The sequence below is a fragment of the Crotalus tigris genome, unplaced genomic scaffold (genome assembly GCF_016545835.1).
Source record: "Crotalus tigris isolate CLP2741 ecotype Arizona unplaced genomic scaffold, ASM1654583v1 scf7180000017663.5292952, whole genome shotgun sequence".
In the NCBI taxonomy this organism is placed as follows: domain Eukaryota; kingdom Metazoa; phylum Chordata; class Lepidosauria; order Squamata; family Viperidae; genus Crotalus; species Crotalus tigris.
This window is the reverse complement of record NW_024096550.1, coordinates 3,434,974-3,454,638: the sequence shown is the minus strand read 5'-3', so window position 1 is coordinate 3,454,638 and position 19,665 is coordinate 3,434,974. Positions and strand designations below refer to the sequence as shown.

The 19,665-nt window shown below is 37.5% G+C and overlaps 1 protein-coding gene across 2 annotated transcripts; it reads left to right on the top strand.

Annotated features, from left to right (window-relative positions):
- The first annotated feature begins 586 nt into the window (after nt 1-586).
- On the top strand, nt 587-18,167 carry ANKRD1 (ankyrin repeat domain 1). Of its 2 annotated transcripts, none has more exons than XM_039335980.1 (9): nt 587-862; nt 7,658-7,837; nt 10,663-10,800; nt 10,892-10,999; nt 11,902-12,000; nt 13,511-13,609; nt 13,752-13,850; nt 15,138-15,236; nt 17,232-18,167. In XM_039335980.1, the coding sequence occupies exons 1-9, from the start codon at nt 836-838 to the stop codon at nt 17,340-17,342; spliced, it is 960 nt and encodes a 319-aa protein (XP_039191914.1). In that variant the 5' UTR covers nt 587-835; the 3' UTR covers nt 17,343-18,167. The 2 variants fall into 2 exon arrangements, with proteins under 2 accessions (XP_039191914.1, XP_039191915.1); XM_039335981.1 differs by lacking the exon at nt 587-862 and adding an exon at nt 1,754-1,901.
- The last annotated feature ends 1,498 nt before the right edge of the window (nt 18,168-19,665 follow it).

Here is a 19,665-nt window from a genome sequence, read left to right as displayed (position 1 = left end):
AATCCCTGTTTATAAGCAGTGACAGATTCCAGAGAAAATGAAAAGCAGGCGAGTTCTGCGTTCTTATCTTGATGGTAACTTAACATGTCACCCAGTCCTTTTAGCACCAGAGACATCACTCTGGCTTCATAATCCCCTCAGAAAATTCTTCTTGACAAATATAGACAAGTGACATCATGATAAGTGTGTATGTGTGTATGAGAGAGACTGGGGGGGGGGATGGAGGCAGGGGGAAGAATTACATTTCCCTACAGAATTATTTATAAACCCTAGAGCATACTATCACAAAAAATAATTATTTTTCCATTAGTTGACCTACTTCTTTGTTTATCCACAAAATGAGGGCTGGTTGCCTTGTCTTTTTTTCCTCTGGAGTCTGTTGTTCATGTGGAAGCCAGTTATGATAAGGGTGGTATCTGCAGACAGCTGTCTTAATGGACACCGGACAGCCAGCATGACTAGCATTGCTGAACTATTTAGTCACTGCCAATGGAATGAAGCTCTTGTATTTCATACTGATTCAGATATTCAGTGCCATTACACTGCAGGACTTTTCTTCTTCCCCTCACCCTCCTTCAACCCACCCACCCCCTCCAATTCCTATCCTTGACACTAGATCTGGCTAGTTAATATGCATGGAATGTGAAAACACCTATTGCTGAACTGTTTAGATTCCCAGGTTGGAAGATTATCTCATGCAGAAGAAGTTTTTGCAAAGATATATAAACTAACAAAGCTTGGCATGTCTCAGTCAAGTTGCCTTGGACAGTAAAGGCATCTTTCTTGAGAGGAATACCGCACTGCACTATCAGCTTTTCATCAGCCAACAGCCACAATGATGATGCTCCTGGTAGAAGATCTGGTAAGCATCAAACTACCTTGTGTGATAATTTTTTTTAAAGGTGGGCACCACCTCCAGTTCAATAGCATGTGGGGTGAACATCATGTCAAAGGAATTGTATCCTTTGGATAGAAGGTGAATTCATGCTAAGGGAAATTTATATTGGAATGAAAATGTCATTTGTGAATGGTTGTGGTCACAAAAATCTACTATTTGAATCTCAATTCACATATGAATATGGCCTTAGCTGAGCTGCTGTCCCATAGTTTTTAGCACTACCAACTTTATGTGACAATAATGATAATTCTTCCATGTTAAAAGATTATTATGAGGATTAGTGGAATGATGATGTGTGTAAAATTCTGAAAGCCAATAGGGAAATATTTTTTTATTGCTGAAATTATCACTGAAGAAATGATCTATCTTTACATTAAATACATGTTGTACATTTAATAATAGTAGTTTATGTAGAAATACACTGTGCTGTAGTTTATCTTGCAAACTATTTTTTTTTATAAAAGCTTGGTCTTATTTAAGTGCCAACAAATTTTTAAAAAGAAGATATTTATTGTATGCCATAGTTTGCCATATTGAGACTTCAAGATAGTTCACAAGAAAATGCAACCAAACAGTAGGAGTGTGATGGGTTCACAGCTATTAAAACAGCCCTTGTGATTCAAAATATTCTCAACTACGCTTGCACTATGCCAGGCACACAAGTCTGGCTTTGACTCCCATTCCAGACAACACAATAAAGAATTAAAACAGGACTTAAATGACCCAGCTTTAATAGGCCTCTAGTCATCTCTGCTGTTTATGACTGAGTTATTAATGGTAGCAAATGGCAACGAAGGAATGGAAAGAAAATAGAAGTGTTTCTGAAATAGTTGCTTATCTCAAACACTTTAGCTGTAATTATAGCACAACATATTTATTCTGGCAAATAAGCAAACCCTTTAGCTATTCCATCACTCTGAGCTTAATTTGTCATTGAATACGGGCATGACAACCTGGATTGTTGCATATTGGGTCTAGAAAATAAAAAAGTGAAAGTATATGGGTAAGTCCTATGTAATTTCCTGAGTGTATTATTATTGAATTTAATCGGATTGAACATACTGTGGTTTGATCTGAAAGAGATCTTTCATAAAATGTGGATTTCTATATTTTCAATGTATATATAGTTTGTTAGCAACTTGCAAACAAAGCTGGTGTGGACTCAAGAACAATGTGGCAAATTTTGTGTAGCCCAGGAGATTTTTTTTTTTTTTTTTTTTTTTCATTTCTCAAACCCAGGACCCCAATCTCTTTAAGCTTTTTCTAAGCCAGAAAGGATTTCAAAAGTAGATGGTTACTTATAGTTGGACTTTATGCTCCAAATCAACAACAGGAACAATTTTATAAACAGTTACATCAAAAAATAATTCTGCTTGATTATAGATCGGTGGTATTAATGGGTGATTGGAATGGTGTCTTAGATACACAAAGGGATAAGAAAGGTTCCTCTCCTTTTCTTAAACAAGCAAGGCTACCTAAAGCCTTTTTTGATATGAAAGAAGACTGGGAATTAAGGGACTATTGGCGGGAACGTAATCAAGAGGAGAGAGACTTTACTTTTTTTTCTGACAGACACCAATCTTTTTCAAGAATTGACTTTTTCTTGATTACCACGGATTTGTATAATAAAGTAAAGAATGTAAAGATTTTTCCTAGATCACTGACGGATCATAGTCCAGTTTGGATGGAGTTGATTCAAGAGAAAGAGGAAAGAAGATCCTGGAGAGTTAATGAAAATTTGTTTAGACAAGAGAAGAATGTTCAAAAACTAAAGGAGTGTTTAAAGGACTATTTTGCTTTGAATATGTATAAGGGGACTTCAATGTCAATGGTATGGGATGCAGGTAAAGCATTTATGCGCGGTGTTTTGATAAAAATGAATAATTTTTATAAGCGAAATCAGACTCAGAAACGTAGAGAACTTGAAGATGAAATTAAATTAAAAGAAAGGGCTTTGATTCTAAATCCTTCTGATGAAAGTATTAAAGAATCTGTAAAGTTATTAAGGTCACAATTTAATATGTTGATAGCAGATCAAGCTGCAACCAATTTATTATTTATGAAACAAAATACATTTTGTAATGCTAATAAGCCGGGGAGATGGTTGGCTTATCAATTAAGAAAGAAACAGAGACTGAGAATAATAGAGAAAATAAATTATAAGGGTAAACTAGTTTCTCAGAAGGAATTAATTAAAAAATCTTTTTTGGATTATTATCAAAACCTATACAAATCTACTAATGTACAACTGTTAGATATAAATAAATATTTAGCTGAGGCAAGTTTTCCTAAACTGACTGAGGATCAGAAATATGAAATTAATGGTTTAATTACTAAGGAGGAAATTGCCTCAGCAATTCAACAATTGAAATTAGGGAAAGCACCGGGTACGGATGGGTTAACAGCTGTTTATTATAAAGCTTTAATGGAGGAGATGATTCAACCATTAAATGATCTTTTTAATGGTATCTTACAGGGTTTAGAGATTCCTCCTTCATGGCGTAGTGCTTTTATATCATTGATTCCAAAGGAGGATCAAGATCTTACTTTACCAAAAAACTATAGGCCTATATCTCTTTTAAACGTGGATTATAAGATATTTGTAAAAATTTTGGTAAATAGGCTTATGAGGGTGGTGCATCATCTTGTGCATAAAGATCAATCAGGGTTTATAACAGGAAGGTATATGAAAAACAATGTTAGACAAATTATTAACTTATTAGAATACTTAGATAAGAACAACCAAGTTCCTGCAGGGCTCATATTTTTAGATGCTGAAAAAGCATTTGACCAACTGAATTGGCATTTTATGCTAAGAGTAATGGAAGAAATGAATTTTGGTGAAAACATATTACAAGCCCTTAAGGTAATATATCAAAAACAAACAGCACAACTTATTGTTAATGGAGGTTTGTCGGAGGTTTTCACAATAGAGAAAGGTACTAGACAGGGGTGTCCTTTATCGCCATTGTTGTTTGTTTTAACATTGGAAATATTATTGATTAAAATTCGAGAGTCTCAGGAAATTAAAGGAATTTATGTTAATAAAAAAGAATATAAGTTGAGAGCTTTTGCGGATGACTTGGTTGTTACTTTGTCGCAACCTGATTATTCTGTAGTAAACTTATTACAGTTGATTCACCATTATGGTTTGGTCTCGGGTTTTAAGATTAATGTAAATAAGACTAAAATTTTACCTAAAAATTTGTCGAGTCAGGAGAAGCAGATTTTGGTTAACTCGACGGGTTTTGAGATTGTTAATAAGGTAAAATATTTGGGGGTGATGCTGTCTGTTTCTAATGCAAAACTATTTAAAAATAATTATGAAAGGTTGTGGGTCGGGGTACAGAAAGACTTGAAGAATTGGGAAAAGCTGCAATTATCCCTCATGGGAAGAATTGCAGTGATAAAAATGAATATTCTACCCAAGTTTCTTTTTTTGTTTCAAATGTTACCAATTTTGAAAAATGAGATTAATTTAAATGAGTGGCAGAAGGGTCTCAATAAATTTATTTGGGCAGGGAAAAAACCAAGGGTTAAGTTCAAAATTATGCAAGACTTCCGTGAGAGGGGCGGACTCAAGGTACCAAATTTGAAATTATATTATGATGCGGTGGTTTTAACATTAATTAGTGACTGGGTAAATTTGACAAACTCTGAGATACTTTATCTAGAGGGATGGGATTTACTTTATGGGTGGCATGCCTATTTAATATTTAATAAAAAAATAGATTGGGCTTTTAAATCTCATATTTTAAGAATTTCTTTACTTAGGATTTGGAGAAAATATTATAAAAGTGATTTTAAAGTACCATTATGGGCTATACCTTGGCATGCGATAGAAGGAATAAAAAGAGGGGTTAAAATGGATATGGTGTCTTACAGACAGTTACTTAAATGGGATGGACAAAACTGGCAATTAAAATCACGGGAAGAATTAGCACAAGAAAATTTTACTTATTCTTGGTTTCAATATAGGCAACTACTAGATAGATGGAAGATGGATTGTAAGGTGGGTTTCCTTAGAGAAGATGAAAATCTTATTAAGCAACTGAAGGATCAAAGACAAACCCACATTAAGAGAATTTATGGGGTTTTAGTTGAATTGGACTCAGAAACGGAACTAATTAAAGATTGTATGATTAGATGGGCGCAGAACTTTGGTGAGCCAGTTTCATTGGACACCTGGGAAACTATTTGGGTGAGAAATGTCAAATTTACTCAAGCACAGAACTTAAGGGAGAATTTTTATAAAATGTTTTATAGATGGCACCTTGATCCACAAAAAATGTCTTATATGTATCCTGACGTGCAACCCAAATGTTGGAGATGTGGTTATAAGGAGGCTTCCTATTATCATATTTGGTGGTCATGCAGAGAGATAAAAGCATTTTGGATTAAAATATGGTGGAATATCCAGAGAATTTTTAGAAGGAGGGTAAAATTTACTCCGCAATTATTTTTGTTAGGTATTGTTACAGATTGTGATACAAAGGAGGTTGTATTGATGTTAAATTTGATCACAGCCGCGAGGCTGTTAGTTGGACAATATTGGAAGAAGGAATCTTTGCCTACATTGCAGGAATGGTTTTTTAAAGTAGCTTATCTGGCGGAAATGGCAAAGATTTCGGCTTTCTTAAAGCAACAAACGCAAGAGAAGTTTTTTGCTGTTTGGGACAAATGGATAAAATTTATACAATTTAGATTGGGTATACAAAAATATCATATAGCTTTTTCATAAGTTTTATTTTTATATATATTATAGATATCCTTTTTGTATATATAAATATAAAGTTTTTAATTTAATTTTTATTTTTTTTTTATTGCTTAAGCCTATATTCTGCTCTGGGAAGCTCAGGGGGGGGAAGGGAGGGTTTTTGGGAGGGGTGTGGGGTGGGGTTTTTTTTTATTATATGTATTGTTTAATTTTCTTTTTTTCTGTATATGTTGTTTTTTGCTTTGTATTGTTCTTGTTTTTCTTGTAAAATTTATAAAACTTTTAATAATAAAAAAAAAAAAAAAAAAAAAAAAGTAGATGGTATAGGAGTCTGTCAGTCTATAGAGAGTAGGGAGGAACAAGGGAATAAGATATTAAAAAAAAAAAAACATGCCCCATTGCGTTCTTGGATGGATTCTCCACCATTTCTCTTCATCCAGCTAAACATAGTCGTGACTAAAACCCACTGGAAGCGCCGCGATTTATAGAAGTCACACTGAGTTGTTTCAGTGATTTCAGTGAGGTATAGCAATCTCTAGCTGCTGCCTACTGCGAATGTTGCAGGCTTGGATTTTAAATTTAATACAAATGTATTAAGGGCACACATTTTTCCTTCAATATTCTGTGTTCTAATTCAAGCTCACTCCCTTTTCTATCTGTCTGTTCTGAGGCCAGTGCTTAGTTAGAGGTGGCTAGTAATCATACCATTAGGGCAACAACTGCTTAGTTGAGGCAACCACAGCTAGTCCTCAACTTACAACAATTCATTTAGTGACCGTTTGAAGCTACAATGACACTGAAAAGAGTGACTTATGACCCTTTTCACACTTTGTAGCTTCCTCATGGTTGCACGATCAAAATTCAGACACTTGCCAACTGGCTCACATTTATGACGGTTGCAGTGTCCCTGAGGTCATGTGATTCAACTTTTGCGACCTTCTTTCAAGCAAAGTCAACGCGGAAGCCGGATTCCCTTAACCAACCATGTTACTAAGTTAACAACGGCAGTGATTCACTTAACTGTGGCAAGAAAGGTTGTAAAATGGGGCAAAACTCAGCAATTGTCTCTCTTGGCAACAGAAATGTTGGGCTCCATTGTGATCATAAGTCGAGGACAACCTGTAGCGTTTCTGGTATTAGTTAAGCAATTGTATGGCTAATTCACATTAATATCTAAAAATCTTTCCTGACATCACTCAAAGCTTCTGGGCTTCCATTGTTGCATGTCACACTGCTGCTACGATGGCAAGCATCCTAATGTGAGTGTCAGATGTTGCAACCCAATACGTCCATGGTCCACAGTGGCAATCAGTCTACAGCTGGGGTCTTCAAACTTGGCAACTTTAAGACTTGTAGACTTCAACTTCTAGAATTCCTCAGCCAGCCCTGGGAGTTGAAGTCCACAAGTCTTAAAGTTGCCAGGTTTGAAGATCCCTGGTCTACAGTTTCCTTAGTCAGTCAATACTGTCCTATCTCCAGCCCCTCCCCTTTGTGGGTGAGGGAGAACCGCAGGATTGTTTTCTTCTGGATTTCACTATTTCACTGTATGTGTTGTCTTTGTCTCTCAGATTGGGTCAAAACTTAACTATTTTTCTCAAACCACTTAGTCTCTTGATAACTATCCTACTAGTGCTATTTTGTCCTACCTCCCAACAGATTTGAGTATGTTATTCTTAAAGAATAATGACAGTCATCTACTTTTCCTTCAGGTTTCTCTTTTGTAATCTGTTGCCTCTACTGCTTTCTTTTTTTCAGCAACCTTGCTTCTGAATACCCTGATGATTAACCTTTCCCACAAATACTTAATTGCAAATATACTATTGCACTCAGCAGTACAGCTCATGTTTTCTTACCAGTTCGCTTACCATTTCCTCAAGGCTCTGCCTGTCATGACAATCTTGGGACATTGATTTTTTTTGTTGTTGTTAACAAGTTCTTTCTGTGGTTGTACAATCCGTTTTTTATAAGTTTTCTCCATGTCTTGGTTTGTCAGGGACAACCTTTTGGAACTCTAATCTTAAGACACATGTTTTCTTTGATAGATGACAGGCAAAAAGACAGAAGGTAGAGAAACGGGGGATTTCCTTACGGAAGACTTCAGAGATGGAGAATATGAAGCTACAGTGAGATTAGAGAAACAAGAAGATCTGAAGACAGTCATTGATCCCTCAGTAACACAGCGCAGTCTAACTTATAAAGAAGAGAAGGAGCTGCAAGCTGAGGTAAAATAATGAGTTTTTATCTATCTTCTGGGAATATATCAGCATTGTTTTGATTTACTGTTGTTCCCTGCTTACGATCATATTTGAACAAGCCTACATAGTCTGGTAGCACTATGCTGGATCAGGATTAGGAAAAAAATGTTCAGTCAACCTTAATTATAATGGGGAAACCAGGAATTTGAGACTTGAAAAAAATTAAAAGGATGAGCTTTTAAGAATCCCTGGGGAATGCCTAGTCTTTACATTCATGATGTAACACAATTTCATTTTCAAGTTGGGGAAATTTTGTTTTGAAAATCTGGACAATGTCTACTACTCATGGAGCATCAGGTAAGATTGACCACAGAAACTGCATGATACTGGTCCATATGAGTATCATTCAAAACACTCCTCAGATGCTATAGGTGGTGGCAGGTTTATTTGCTTTCTTATCTACTTACCTATAAAAAGGAATATTAGATTAGAAAATTCAAATGTTTGTAATTCTGCTCCTAACATACAGCAAATGATTGTCTGAGTACCCTTATCCAAAACAAACAAATATACAAACAAACCAAATCTCACAAGGACAATCTTGCTCAAACTAACATCCTCTAGACCAGGCATGTCAAACTGCCAGCCCGTGGGCCGGATGCATCATACTGAAACCGCGCCCACCCCATTGCCGGCAATGGTGAAAAAGTCACGATACATTGCGTAATGTCATGTGACATCACGAGTTTGACATGCCTGCTCTAGATATATTGGGTCAGAACATTCCAGAAGTCCCAAGAGAATGGAACTCAAGAAATTGATGTCCCAACAGATCTACAGGATGATGAGGTAGAGAGAGATTAAAGCTTTTAGTAACAAATCATCAGAATAGAACTTAAATGGAAAAAATTGTTGGAAAAAAATATCCCACTGATTTACAGATGTAACTGATATTGCTCTTGGTTAAATGTTAATGATCATAATGTTAATCATAATCAATAATGTCTGAACCCATGGCAAAGGATCTGATATGCTCCCCGTGGGTAGATTCAGAAGCATTAGAAGAGAAAAACCAATCAGGATTTGTGTATATGTTAGTCTACTGTCCCTCTGAGAATGCGCAGAAATCAGCTTTTGTGTTGTTTAATTATTTATTGTATTAAATCAATTTACATAGACACCCAATCAACATGCAACCTAGGATGGCACACACAATTAAAACAGCAAACAGCAACTCGAAAAGGACATTAAAAGACAGTATTTTGTGCTAGAGGTACAGTAATTTTAAACAGCCCTGAACAGTTGGAAACAAATTAAATGAATACAAAATCTTCTGACCTAGTATCTGGATTAACATGGTGTATAGATTCTTCCAAAAGGCAGGCAGGATGGGAGCCAGGCTCTTCCATAGGGCAGGCATGGCAATCAAGTGGGCTTCTGGGTGCTGCTACATGACACTGTTTAGGTGAGAAGATCCAGAACAGATGTTCTCAAGTAGACAAACTTATTCAGAAACAGGTTCACCCTGCAAGTAACCAAGTCTTGTGGCATGAAGGGCTTTAATGCGTTACATTATAGATCAAACTGAGAAATGTATTGATTCAGCCAAATTATATTTGGCTAGAACATGCTCCTGAAATTCTCCTGATAGTCCTTCAAAGGTAAGATATGTAGATGAGTAAGCAGCAACAATCTGTTACATGATGCATTTATGAGTTACTTGAGAACCATTTAGGAGTATGTTGTGTCTGCTTTAAATACAAGCTGATACACCTTTCTTACAGGGTAGCAGGTCAAGTGATTTTTCACAAGGGTTAATGAGTGCAACATCAAGTGACAATCTATTCCATAATGTACAATAGTTATTGCACCAATGGCCCCTTTGCATCTTTTCTTTTGGAAGATAATTCTTGATCAACTAATTTCAAAATGCATTTTTACTACAATCTCTCTCCACTTCTTCAAACCAGTCATGATTCCTCATGACTACATAGACAAGTCCACACAATTTTCTCAACAGCATTTTCAGAATTGGCTTACCCTTGCTTTCTTCTTATGGCTGAGAGAGAAGAACTGCCCAAAGTCACGCAGCTGGCTTTGTGCCTAAGCCAGGATTAGTCCATACGAATCTCTCACTTTAAAGTCTAACACCTTGACCCAATATAGACCAAACTAGCTCTCAGCTCTCCCACTAGATTCCCCCCAAAAGTTACTCTTATCACAACTTTTTATAGAGTAAGTTTACCTAGCAATCAAGTATTCAACCTTCTAATCTAATGTATTTAGTGGTGCATTTATTAGCAGTGCAGATGCAATATTCCTAATTACAAGTATAATTATTGTACAAGACCTCATGTCCAACATTCTCTTTACTGAGATCTCAGGAAGATCACTTTCAGAAACAAATCCATGGTTGTTTCTACTTCTCAAGGCTATTTGCTGTGCATGCCTATTGACAACATAGCTTTTAAAATCCACACATCAGCTGGACACCTAAGCTTATGGCTAGTGAGCTTAAGAAATCCAAATAAAAAAACCCAGTAATCTCATCTGCCAAGACACAATTAAAACTGATGCAACCATTGGATTCCTTTACAGAAATGTACTCATTGAACACTATGAGACGTAATTGCTGGACACTACCCTGGAGCATCAGCGAGGCTGGGGAGAGATAGAGATACTAAAAGAAATCAAGAGAAATCAAGAGGGAATGAATCCTTTCCTCCTTTTAACATAGTTGGAAATGCTTGAGATTTCTTGAGAGTCATATATTGATAATACTATATACTGCGCTTCTTTCAGGACAGTCAAATGCAAACCATCTTACTGTATTGTTCATTCCTTTTGTCCAGCTCAAAAAAAAGAAACTAGAGGCAAGAACAAAGCTTGAAAATTTGGAAGACCTTGAAAAAATCATCACTCTGAAGAAAAGGAAAAAAGTTAAGAAGGTCAAAGTGCTGGTTGACAAGGAGCCTGAGCAAGAAGTTATAGTACGTTCAAGTGACAAAGTATTTTATTTTCTTCTGTTCTGCATTTAGTGGCATCCCCCAATAAAGATGATCTCTTTCTGTTCTATATCAGACAGGACCTGTAGATGTCCCCACATTTTTAAAAGCTGCCTTGGAGAACAAAATGGCAGTGATTGAAAAGTATTTAGCAGACAAAGGGGATCCGGATGCTTGTGATGAGGTATGTTGGCTTTGACTGATTTCTGTACTATTTGTTTGATCCTAGTTAAACAGTTTCCCCCAAGGATACTAGAAGCTGTAGCTCAATGGATTGTTGCCTTTGAAACTTCCTAAACTTTCTACCTCCAGTTTCCAGGTTTTTCTGGAAGGGGAGAAAACAACTTTCAAAATAGTTTTATAGTGTCATTTTCTTAGAGTGTAATCCAGTCTTTCTTCCACCAACACTGCAAAAAAAAAGAGTCTGACTTAAGTATTACATCCAATAGCAGTTCAGGAGTTCCAAAAAAGTTCCACTTCCGTTTGCACTATTCAGGTGTCCTTGAAGGCCCAGATAAACCTCCAAGTGGCCTCAACAGCTCTCAGAATGAGTGCCAATGACCAGATGACTGCAAGGAATATAAATCCTTCCATTCCCCATCATTCAGTCAGAACTGAAGAAGTTTGTTGGATGAGAAGTGAAACGTCTTCAAGGAAAAACAAAGAAAGTCTAGTTGTCTCTTGAAAAAGCACCTTACTTAGCAACTGCCTCCATAGACAGTTACATCCAATACTTAATATTTTTCTCTCATCTCTCTTTCTCTCCCCTCCCCCCGGTAATTCTATGGGCCAGATCTCTCCACATTTTCCGATGTTGCACTTCTTCTTTGAGTTGTTCTATGCTCTGGCTAGTGTCATATATAAGAACACACAATCTAGATGGAAATACTTAGTTAATATTAGGCTGATCCAGAAAGCTAAACAGTGTTTCCTCTGCTAGTATTTATATGATGGATCATCAGGAAATCTGAGGACTATAGGTTAGAAAATCACCAGAACAAAGAGGGAGGGAGAAATAATGCTTTAAATTTTTTTTAAAAAGCAGTTGTTTATTATTGATTGTGCTATCTGTCTTTCAATTGATAGTACAAGCGTACAGCCTTGCACAGGGCATGCTCACAAGGACATTTGGCAATTGTGGAAAAGTTAGTAGCAGCCGGGGCTCAACTTGAATTCCAGGATATGGTAAGCGGAAACTGCATACATTAATACTGTTCTTTAGGCTGATTCTCACAAACATGTAAAGCACCTGACAGAATTATGAGAAAGAGAAGGAGCCCATTTGCCTATCCATCATTATTTTTAATAGGATATGCTAACACAAGAAAAGAGACAGAATTAACGTAACATCTCATATCACCTGGCCTCCTATGTCCTATGATGGTGATAGTGGACATGTCTTTAAAATTAACTTGACTATGAACGAAGCCACACTGGGACTCTGCTTCATTCATACTCTCAATCACATCAAGCCAACTTTTGTAGACAACAAACCCTCCTCTCAGGTTGACTTTCCAGTTGACATGACGAAGTGAGCAGGATAAGAGGTGTAAGTTGTTTGGCGTGGAACCAACAGATAAGGCTCCATCCCTGCTACTCATCTTAGCAATGCATACCTCTGGTCAGATGTAATTGCAAAGGAGGCTGTTGTTTACTGCACAGTACAATTTATAAAGGGGACTTCATGACAAGTTGCCATCTAAGGGTATGCTTCTGCTGCAATGATATACACATGACTTTCTTGGCTTCCATGCCAAGTTAAGTGCTTCTAGTCAAGTGGTAGGGGTTTCTGACCTATTGCCTGTGTGATTAAATTAGTCCAAGAGAAATTGAACATATCTAGAGAGCACCAAAGGGGGGGGGGGCGGAACTGTAGCTTAATAATCAAAGGTATGTTTTATACAGAGAACTAGATGAAGAAAGGCATTTGTTTTTGACACTAAGAAGTAATACAGGAAGCCCTCGACTTATAACAATTCACTTAATGACCGTTTGAAGCTAAAACAGCATTGAAAAAAGCGACATGGCCATTTTTCACACTTATGACCCTTGCACCCTAGGGTCACATGATTTACATTCAGATGCTTGACAACCGACTCACATTTACAACGGTTGCAGTGTCCCGGGGTCATGTGATCACCTTTCTGACAAGCAAAGTCAATGGGGAAACCAGATTCAATTAACAACCGTGTTACTAATTTAGGAACTGGAGTGATTCACTTAACAAATGTGGCAAGGAAAGTAGTAAAATGGGGCAAAACTCACTTAACAAATTTCTCACTTAGCAACATAAATTTTGGGCTCAATTGTTGTCGTAAATTGAGGACTACCTATAGCTACTAGTCAAAACAGACTATAGTAACCCGGAATAAAGCTGTGCTTACGTTCCTCAATGAGCACAGCTTAATCAAGTTTTGGTCACTAGGAATTACTGTTTATATTCAGGAGTCACCATGATCTTAGAATGATCGTCTCCTTTGTCTTAACATGTTGACTTGTGTCCAGAAAAATCTGGATTTTTTTATTGAAAGAACTTTCCGTTTTAGTTAATCTCTGAGTCCAGGAACCTAAAAAGTTTTTGCCAATCTAGAGGATGACCAGCCAAGAGCCTGTATACTTTTAAAACAGGTCTACGCTTTCATTATTCCTACATTATTGTAATTTCCGGTCTTTTGTCTTGTTTCTTCTGATGTAGCTCGAATCAACAGCTATTCACTGGACGTGTCGAGGTGGAAATGTAGAAGTCCTGAAATTCCTCTTAAACAAAGGGATAAACAGAAATGCCAAAGACAAGGTATTTTATGATAATTGTCCCATAAATTTGGTTTAGGGAAGATATGAAACTGGAATCTGCTTGTATGAAATTCTTTTCTCCATCCAAGTTTATTGCCTACAGTTATGGATTATGCTTTTTTCCACTTTTTCCTTTCCACTAGTTGCTCAGCAGTCCTTTGCATGTGGCAGTAAGGACAGGCCAGTATGAATGTGGAGAACATCTCATTGCATGTGAAGCAGATCTCAATGCCAAAGACAGAGTAAGTATACTATCTCCTTCCTTGGTAACTGATAGAATAGGTAGTGTTAGAATGCCCATCAGAAGGCAATACTAAAAAAAAAAGAACCTAATGGTGGCTTTTGTGCTTGTGAAAGTGGACCAAAAATTATCCAAATATAGAGGAAGAAAGTTGAATAGTACCTCATAAGTACCTTTAATAGAGGTGACTATTAAAGGACTATTAAAGGACTATCAACCAAACAGCCACTTTCTATATTTTATGGCAGGGCCATGAATTTTTAGTAGAGGTAAACTTACATCCATAACTGAGCCAGAATTTTGATTGTAAGTCATTGTGATTGTAAGTCAAGGCACCTACTATCATGTCAGTAAATCTGTTGAATAAGGGACTAAATGTCTGAAAGTGAAGATGTTCACCCCATATCTCTGTCTGCAGCCTGACCGAAACCCATATTCTCCCAAAAGTTGTAGCATACCCATACCTGTGTAGAAACTAAGCTTATGAACCAACTTGTTTTTCAGATGTAGAAAACATTCCCTTAGCTCTTTGTCTAGATTCCATGCCATTAGTGAATTACTCATAATTTATGAAGCTGATGTTAGTTTACACAGAATGTTTAGCACAGTAACGCAGGCTAAATAAAGACATATCTACATCTGCCTACTTGTTCTCTCTCTAAAGGACAGTGATGGCAAAACTTTTAGAGACCGAGTGCCCAAAAACTGCCCCCGCTCTGCCTCCTGCCCTGTCTGCTCTACCCCTGCCTACTCCCTGCCCCGCCTACCTGCAGGGCCATGGCTCACCACAGCAGATCACCCAGGCAGCCCTGTAGCGCCATGGCAGCCACACCCTCCGCCCGCACCCCACAGCATCATCTGCACACGAGGGTGGAGTCTTGTCCCTGCTGCCCGGCTATGTCCTTGGCTGCGCTGCTCCATGCGGGCTGTGCCCGGGGCGTCTCTCCTCCAGGAGGGTTGCTGGTGAGGAGGGGGCCACGGGGGGAGGTGGGGCTGGGGCGACTGCATGTGCCCCCAGAGATGGCTCCGAGTGCCGCCTCTGGCATGCGTGCCATAGGTTCACCACCATTGCTATAGGAATTCTAGCTACTTAAGGAATGGTAGTGTTCTTCTATAACAGGATAGCAACAGTGTTTAGGATGCCTTCTAACCAATCATTCCAACTCAGTGCCATGATTTCATACCTCTTTTATAATAGCTTTTGGTTGCATTTTTTGTAAAGTATTGTCAAAATTGTGCATGACCAACCTCCAAGACTGTCGTATTCAATTTTCTTTCCTTCTCCTAGGAGGGTGATGCTCCAATGCATGATGCTGTGAGATTAAATCGATATAAAATGATTCGACTCCTGATTCTCTATGGGGCTAACCTGAATGTAAAGAACATTGTAAGTTCTTTCTTTTGCAGTTCCTCCCCTCGCGCCCCCCCCCGTTGTAAAACTGAAGTCATGTAGAAGCTCTGAGTTGAAACCAGATGATATAGATAACATTGAAATCAATTGTATTTATAGTAACTGTGATTCAGTTTAGTTTCATTTACTGCATCTATTTTAAATATGATGGATCAAGCCCACAAATTGCAAATTACATGTCAGATTATACTCATTACTAACATACTGCAAAATGAATACATTACAAGGCTTTTCCTCCCAAAACATCTTCCTACTGTTTTGAAATATATTTTTCTGTTGATTTTTATTCCAAATGATTCTGTTATATTCAGAAAAGACAGAACTTAAAAAAGGCTATTTTAAAGACGGAATTCAATGCTACAGGTAGTCCTCAACTTATGGCCACAATTGACTCCAAAATGTCAATTTTGCTAAGCGAGACAGTGGTTAAGTGAGCTTTGCCTCGTTTTACGACCTTTCTCGCCACAATTGTTAAGTGAATCGCTGCAGCTGTGAAACTAGTAACACAGTTGTTAAGTGAATCTGGCTTCCCCATTGACTCTGCTTATCAGAAGGTCGCTAAAGGGGATCCTGGGACACTGCAACCCTCATAAATATGAGCCAGTTGCCAAGCGTCTGAATTTTGATCACGTGACCACGGGGGATGCTGCAATGGTCATGAATGTGAAAAACAGCCATAAGTCACTTTTTTCAGTGCTGTTGTAACTTTGAACGCTCACTAAACGACCTGTTGTAAATTGAAGACTACCTGTATTTTGTGGAGGGAAGCCTTGGCTAGATTCCTACAAGAGTATGGCATGATTTGGGCAAATCATGCCAGATCTGAGGTGCAAAAAATCCCCCCATCTAACCTTCTGAAGCCATTTGGCTTTGAAGCTAAAAAGGTGCTTCAGAGGGGATGTTTGTTTCTTCTGTTAGCACCCCCTTAAGGGAGCAACCCTTTCCACAGTCTGGCATTCCCTGGAGAAAAGTATTTGGAGAAGCATAAATATTCTGTAATAGATTCGCCACACACACTACTGCTACCTGTTCAAATGTTTATTTTCCTGGGAATTCACTACCATAAAAACTTGACATGGTTCCCTTAAGGAGATGCCAACAGCTGCAGCGTACATGTCTCTTCTAAAGTATTTTCTCATTCCATCTCCTTTATAAACTGGGATTTCTGCACTGTTTATTTGTTAATGTGGCTTTCGTTAGGGCTGCAGATTTTATACAGAATATGCAACCCAAAGAGGAACTTTATAAATTTGGAAACATCTTGTGGAAATTTATCCTAAAATTAATTGAGACCACTGCAGGAAGACATGCTTGCAAAATGAGTAAAAGAAGTCCCCTTTTTTCCTATTTGATGTCCTTCCATATTGCAGTGCCTCACTGCCTTTCTAGATTTGAGCATTTATTCAGGTGGGTCTGGTTCTTTGGGGCAAATATAGGCAACTGAATAAGATAGTTTTAAAAAATTATTTAAGTAGGCAGATTTATGAGAAAATAATTAGATTTTCTGCTGGATATCACTGGTAGGATCTGGATTGACCATCTGGAACAGAAGATATCCTTTTGTGGTACTTTGGTTAGCCCTAATAAAGATACTATCTTTATTGTGGATTTTGAGTGAAGTATAGGTAATAGATCAGGGGTCCTCAACTGTGGCAATTTCCACAAATCTTAAAGTTGCCAAAGTTGGAGACCCCTGTGATAGATAGAATAAGAATTTATGGCAAAGCTACAGCACATACTACTATATATGCTGGAAGCACATTCATTGTTCAGATAGAACAGATAAGAGCATGAATTTTAGAAGTGTGAAACACCTATCTTCTTGAACAACTTTACTCAAACAATGTGACCAGACATATGACAGCTCTCTCATTTTACCCTACAAGAAATTGATCAAGTCCAAAAAAATAAAAGCTAGCAAAAATCACATTCCAAGAAATATAATCACATTTTCTTGATTGTCTTGCATAGGAAGGGAAAACTCCAATGGATCTTGTGCTACAGTGGCAAAACGGCACCAAAGAAATCTTCAACAACCTGAAGGAGAATGCTTATAAGAGTTCTCCCATAGATACATTCTGAAGACCAGACTCAAAGCTTCAGTGAATGACCGTTCCTTTGCAGATGGCGCAATGATCAGCATAAAGAACAATGTGAAGAACAGTTTCTTAATACATGATGCCATCGTTGCCTGATCGAGCTAGTGTTTTGCTTTTGGAGTAAGTCTGAGGACAAAAGGTTCAAAGGCACAGCTTGAGTGTTACAATTCCACTGATTACAAGGTTTTTGTTTTTTTTTTTTTTTAAAAAAAATATTCCTATTTATATATTGTATTCCATTCTTCCCTTTTTCTTGGATGAAGTTTCTTCGGTTGCTGTTTCTCTGCTGATCTTTCAAAAAGTCATGTTGATACTAGAGTTGTAGGTTACTGAAATGATAATCAGCCAAGAGCATTTATACAAGACAATCATGTTTCTGAATGTATTAGCAACTTCAAGCTTCTCTCCCCCTAACTTAACTCCAATGTAATTAATTTTTAAGTGTCACCCAACCTTTCTGCTGAATTGCTATTGTCAGAGTAAACTGTTAAAGCCAAGAATGGGGACTGGAGAACAGAGGTAAGGAAAGCAATGAAATTAGAAAGGAACAGTGGAAGTAGAATGAAAAAGGAACAGATCTGGTTTATTTTAAACTTTATTAAGAAGAGTAGACCAGTTTTACCCAAAATAGTGGAAAATGAACTACAAAGTTCAAATTAGAAAGTTACATAAAGGAAGGTATTGAAGTGAATTAGAAGAAAATGCAGTTATTTTTACGTGCTCAGTAATGCAAGAAAGGTTCTGTATATTTGTATGGCTTTTTATGTACATTTTGTATTAAATTCCCTATAAGATTTAAATAAGAGAATGGCTTGTTCTGCTTGAATACTTTACTTATTTGTCTGAAGATTGTTATGTTCCATCAGCTAACAAAAAATGCTTGCCAATTCTCATAAGCGTTAGAGGTTATAAACAGTTAAAACTATGACAAAACTTTATCTTCTCAAATCAGATAGCCAATACTCAAAATTACTGACACTGATTGGATCAATTGCACCAAACTATGATACCATTTGTTTAGCTGTGGCTTAGTATTTGGGGTCAATTATGGTACTATTGTCAATGTTCCGACTAATGAACCCAACTGAGCAAGCACTTTTGAGACAATCCAATCTCTTAATGCAAAACTTTATTGAGTAAATCATTTCGGCACAGATGAAAGCAAAACCAGCTCTGATCATTTCCTGCACAAACCACTATAATTAAATTATAGAATCCTCCCTCATCCTATTAGTGCCGGTCACATAGTCCAATCGAGTGTCAAAATATTGTTATGAGAAAGTGTCTCTGTGGGTTTGCAAACACCTGCTGAAATGTCCTTGGTTCATTCGGGCTGACTTCTTATTGTTTGGAGCCTGCATTCCATTTCCCACTTTCCTCTCCCCTAGAGCACTGGCAAGCTGGGAAGCAATAATAGTGGCAACATCATACCTGGGCTTCGAGCTTGACAACTATATTGTCACTGGCTTAAGAAGGTTACATGAACAAAGCCCATGGTGGTGCATTCTCAGCAATTAAAGTTTGAGTAAACCATGGCTTGCCACGATACTAAATACTGTTGAGGCTCTCTGGTCCTCCTCCTCTCTGTAATTATGAATGGTGAAAACCCACAGCAGCTTTGAATGGGTGCTGAATGAAAGCAGACTGAATACAAGATGAAAAGTAACCACTGTGAAGGCAGCATATTGAGGTGGTATGGCCATACGCAAGCCATGAATGAATTAATGAATATGTAGGTTGATATGCTAGATCAATAAAAGTTGCAGCTCTATGGAGTTGATGAGATCCTCAAAAGGAGAGAAAAAGGCAATGTATGGTGGTGGAGGAAAGATGGTTTATAATGAAAGAAACATACAGAAGGATATAGAGTAGTGAATGATGTTGGCATATACTAGAGTTAATTTTCTTTTTCTATCTGCTATTGTTTCGTTGGTTATTTCTAATTCTAATTCTTCAGTATGTTATGTGACATAGCTCATCCCCCCCAAAAAATAGCACAAATGCGTCACTGCATAGACATAGAAACAATAAAGCCCTAATTCAAATTATATGGATTAACTTCAACATTTACCTGAAATGTTTTGGAAGCAGGAAACATGAAATCAAATTGCAAGCCACTTGGTCAACATTGCAATTACTACCGATGCCTGGTTCCAGGGCTAGACCCACCCCAATAGCCTCACATGAATCCTGAACAACTGCTTGTTCCACAAGCTTGTTGTCAAGATCTAATAACATGACAACAGCACAATCTTTGTGCTATAGATTACCTGTGATGTTCTGATCAGGTATACAGCAGTAAGGTG

What these genes read in the sequence shown, in the direction of transcription:
- ANKRD1 (XM_039335980.1), top strand. Translation starts at nt 836, where the DNA reads ATGATGATGCTCCTGGTAGAAGATCTG. An exon ending in AGCCTGAGCAAGAAGTTATA is followed by an intron (nt 10,801 to 10,891) that starts GTACGTTCAAGT and finishes GTTCTATATCAG; the next exon opens with ACAGGACCTGTAGATGTCCC. An exon ending in ACAGAAATGCCAAAGACAAG is followed by an intron (nt 13,610 to 13,751) that starts GTATTTTATGAT and finishes CCTTTCCACTAG; the next exon opens with TTGCTCAGCAGTCCTTTGCA.